At 34.2% G+C, this 5,089-nt stretch overlaps 1 protein-coding gene across 1 annotated transcript; it reads left to right on the forward strand.

Moving 5' to 3' along the window:
* The first annotated feature begins 3,889 nt into the window (after nt 1-3,889).
* Nucleotides 3,890-4,279, forward strand: LOC140442492 (uncharacterized). Its single transcript, XM_072533560.1, has one exon. The coding sequence runs from the start codon at nt 3,890-3,892 to the stop codon at nt 4,277-4,279; it is 390 nt and encodes a 129-aa protein (XP_072389661.1).
* The last annotated feature ends 810 nt before the right edge of the window (nt 4,280-5,089 follow it).

Genomic DNA, 5,089 nt, shown 5'->3' on the forward strand with positions numbered 1-5,089 from the left:
AAAATTATGGCCTGGTTTTTTGTTGGGAATTTTGTTAATGGTTGTTGCTTAGTGATGGTAGAATAAGTAATGTTTTGCTGATCGGGATTAATTGATGGACACCTGTGGTCAGAAGTACCACCTGTCATTTTGTCAAATTTAATCTTCTATCTTTTTTTTAATTTAAATTGAACTTTCATTTTAATAATTCTAATTTGGGTAGGTCCGACTCTGTTTATTTAAAAGTAAATAGTCGATCTAGCAATTAGTAAGATAATGCCAAGAGTTGAAACTAGTTTTTTAAATAATTAATAAATACGAAATATAAATAATGTTCTTCGTATGTATATAAAAACACTGTTTGTAATCAAACTACTACCAATTTGAAATTTTTATTATTTAATACACTGATTCTTCTCAAAAACTGTATGATAAAAGTTGTGGAGCTCAAAATATTTTGACTTGTCTACCAATAATTCGTTAGTTATATACTATACTAATTTGTTAGAAGTTAGAAGTTAAAAGTGGCTCGACAATGCGTTATGGATCTTGGCCTGCTCACAAAGAAGTCGCCACTCCGGTCGATTCCTGGCAACTTCCTTCCATCTTCTGACCCTTAGAATCTGTAGATCTTCTTCCACATCAACAATCCATCTCCTTCGTGGTCGTTCTCTACTTCTTGTGTCCTTTGGTTTTGAAAATATTAATCTCATTCTGTATTCGTGATCTGACATCCTCGCCTTAAACGAATTTTATATCTGGATCGATGTATAATTGATATAGTTTAAAGTTGTATCTTAGCCATAGCCCATTTTCATTTACGGCCTTAAAAATCTTTCTAAGAATTTTTCTCTCAAAAATATCAAGTCTTTCATTATTTTGAGATAAGCCCACGTCTCAGCCCTATATATCAAAACCGGTCTTATTAAGGTCTTGTACATACTGTTATGCAAGAATACTATTTATGAACAAAAAATGTAACAAAATATGCAAAACTATGACCAACGAGTTAATGACTATGTGCCTTTTACTACAACCGAAGGTTTTCTGTGAATTCCGTTAATCGTTTAGAAGTGTAAGTTGGTTGAATGTACTGTACCACTAAAACATCTAATATAAGTTATCTTTTGCCTTGTACAAAAGGTTGTGTTACTACCTTTAGACCATTCAAGACCAAAGTATTAATAAAAATTAACCTGATCAGTAGTTTTCCGAATTTATTTTAAAAGTCGTTCTAAAAAATATTGAATTTATTAAGCACACTTTTACATCGTCAATAATATATTTATTACATGTGTTTAAGGCAACTTTCTCCAAAGTGTTTAAATGTTTATATATTGTTAAATAAAAAACTGTAAACACGCAAAAGAGATAGGACATAAAGGACAATAATTTTTATCAAGGTTTTTTTGTTTGGGTATATTATCGACATCCGCAGCCCTTAGATATCATATCTTTTGCTATTTACCCGACAAAACCAAAGTGCATTTACAAGAAAAAACAAAATTGTTATTTTTAGATAACTTATTTATTTAGTACACGTTTAGTTCTGTTTTGTATATTTAGTTAATTTTGTGAGAAACTATATATATTATAAATTTACAACTGGCGGCGTACAAAAAATATTTAAAAGGGGTAAATTGAGATCACAGTTTGTGATCGTATTGCGGTGCATATATTTGGAAAAATCTCAAAACAGAAATTGATCAATTTCTAATTTAACCGACTAGCTACCGAGCTTTGGAGGGTACGTAAAGTTGTCCTTCGTGGCTAGGTAAGTAGTAGTTAACATTAAAAACCGGAGCCGAGTTACACAAATGTAAGATTTACGATAACCTAATTGGCTGAATTTTTTTTTATTTGTTTTAAAATACAATCTACAAGTAACACTAAGCATTTTTGTTCTTCTTCTTCTTTTTCCTTCTTGTATGTAGACTTTAAAGCCTGTTTTTCCTTCAATATTAGCCTCCTAAATTGTTTAAATTATCGCACCATCTTTTTCTTGGTCTGCCAGTACTTCTTCGTCCATTTGGTGACTTATCTTGTGCTATTCGTACTATCCTATCCTCTGCCATTCTATTAATGTATTCGTTCCACTCCTGTTTCCGGGTTTTCACCCTGTATTGACGGCCCTGTCATGTAATTTATTTCTGGAAGGTTACTTCGGTAGTCCCAGAAAAGTTCTTCGATGTACATTTTCCAGGTCACCAACTTCTCCTTAACTGTCGTCGCCAGGTTCCCGTCTTTGTTTATGAGGAGGTGTGTGTTTCTTCTCTTGTATTGACCAGTTGCTTCTTGAATCTTTCGGTGGATATTTATATGATCGTATTTCACTTGGAGCTCTTCGATTAGTTTACATTTTTCTTGCATCTATGTCTCCCTGGCTCTTCGTATTTCTTTTTTAATTGTTTGGTTGATTTCTTGGTATTTCTTTGCGTCCCTGTTTTTCATTAATCTCCTTTGGTCCATTATCTGTAGAGTGTCATCAGTCCTCCATTCTTTATTTTTTACTCTTGTTTTCTTTTCCAGATGTTCTTTTCCTGCATTTTGCATGACGTCTTTGATATAACTCCATTTTTGTTCTAAACTCTGTTCTTGTTGTTTAGCGGTTTCTAGTTTTTCCCTCATTACATCTCTTACGTTCTGACGAACTACGGGGTCTATTAGAGTGTCATAACCCAGGTTCTGTTTAGGTTTACTTTTAATGAGTGTTTTTAGTTTATCTGAGTTCTTAATGAGTTCTATCTGGCCCACTAATGGGTTGTGGTCCGATGAGACCAGGGAAGGTCTTCGCCGAAGTCAAGCTGTTCTTAAATCTTTTGTTAATGAGAATAAAGTCTAGCTGGTTTCTGATGATATTGTTGCCTGTATCTGCAGTTGACTTCCATGTAAAAAGTCGTCTCAGAAAAAGTCTAAAACAGGTGTTAGCAATATTTTTAATTTAGTTTAAACTCTTACTAGAAACAATGCGTTATAGAGATGAGCATATCAACTTCTAACCGTTCATTTTTTTAAAATTTAATCTAACTTAGTAAATATGTCATAATAACCTAACCATAAAGCTATATGTATGCCACTGTTTTATAGAGCCTATTGTTTACAAATAGATAATTCTTTTTAAATAAACCAAAAAATTGCGCCCTTTGGTAGTGTCCTTTTCGTTCTAAAACAAAAGCTTTATGTCAACACGTCTTAGTGTTTATTTGCAAAATGATTGTTTTGGAATAGGACGGTTACATGGTCTAGGACGTTTATATGATATGTACCATAAAATAATTACTTTGTAAATAAACGCTTATTTAAATATTTATTTTATTTTTGCTGAAGGATGTTACGTACATATTGTACTTTTTGGGGAAATAGAAAATGTTAATTTCAATGTCGCAAACACAAATCTAATTTCACTTCAGGTACATTCGTATCTGGGACAATATAAAGCAACAAGTGTCTGTGACATAATGTTAACATAAGCAGTAGGATATAGAAATAAAAGCAGTAAAAAAAAGAATGTTGAAATTCGGGGTAATTCTCTTTTACTAATTTGATTTCGTATTCAATATGATAATATTTAAAAAATATATGTATCATGTTATAGACTGAAAAGCAAATCATTACACTTATGGAAAAAATTAGAGGAACCTAAAAAAAAAGAGATCAATTTAACCACAACGTGCAACGAACTTGTTATTCTATTATATACCCCTTAGAGGGCGGAAGGGCCCAAAGAAGCTAATCCTAAGTGTTGCAACTCTCAACGTCAAAAGCATGACAGGTTAAGGAAGAGAGCTCGCTAATTCCATGCACAGGAGAAGGATTGGTGTACCTTGTGTGCAGAAAACTCATTTTAAAGGCAAAAAATCAAGAGATCTTGAAGATTAATACAAGTTAATATACAGTAGTTCAAACAGTCATGACAGAAATGGAGAAGGTATTATTTTGGACAACGAAGAAGGAACATCTTTTGAGGTTAACCAGAAGAAGAGATAGAATAATGAGTGTCCCACTGAATATAGGCAATACCAACGTAAACATCACATGTGCCTACGCCCCACAGGTAGGGTGTGACGTACAGGAAAAGGAAGAATTTTGGATAGCCGTTGATTGCGAGATACTCAAGATTCCTGTAGATAAAAAGTATTTTATTAGAGGTAATTTGAATAGACTTATTAGTACAGAAAGAGCGGGAATAAAAATAGTTCCTGTAGGTTTGGGAATTGGAATAAGAAATGATGAAGGAAATAGTGTGACTGACTTTGCAGTGGCATGTGATTTAGCTGTCCTTAATACGTTCTTTATGTAGACTAAAGACCATTATGTTAACTTTAGTAACGGAGGAAGGGAAAGTCAGATAGATTTTGTGTCGTGTAGAAGAGGTTACAAGCTGTTAAGTGAAAAAAGTGAGTGTGTAGCTAGTCAATACCGACCGGTAGTAGTTCCTAGACAAGGGGTATGGAGATGTATGAGAGAGAAATGGATTCCTAAGACGTACGTAGGGCTCGTGAAGGATATGTTTGAGGGAATGTACAACAAAGTAAGGACTGCTGTCGGATTGACCAAAAGTTTTCCAGTGATGGTTGGTTTGCATCAAGGCTATTCACTGAGTTCTTACCTGTTTAATTGTGTTATGGATGTACTGACAGAGAAAGTAAGAAAGGGGGCTCCTTGGTCAATGCTCTTTGCTGATGATATCGTGTTAGTAGAGTAGAACAAAGAAATGTTGGAGGAGAAGTTGGAGTGTTGGAGAAGAGCTATTGAAGAGGGAAGACTTAAGGTTAGCAGGATGAAAACGGAGTATCTGTGGTTTGGAGAAAGAGGAACGGTTGAGGACGTAGAATTGCTTGGAGAAAAGCTAGGACGAGTAGGAGAATTTAAATACCTTGGCTCCTACATAACAGAAAATGGGACACTAATCAAGAAATTACCCACAGAATACAGGCTGGTTAGTTTAACTGAGAGCGAATAGGCGTGGTACTTTGTGATCGAAAATTCGGGGAAATGCTGAAAGGAAAGATATACAAGAGTGTGGTGAGAGTGTAAAGAAGATCCAGGAGAAGAAGATGAAGATAATTGAAATGAAAATGTTACGGTGGATATTGGGTAAAACTAGAAG

This window comes from Diabrotica undecimpunctata, chromosome 5 (assembly GCF_040954645.1).
Source record: "Diabrotica undecimpunctata isolate CICGRU chromosome 5, icDiaUnde3, whole genome shotgun sequence".
NCBI lineage: Eukaryota > Metazoa > Arthropoda > Insecta > Coleoptera > Chrysomelidae > Diabrotica > Diabrotica undecimpunctata.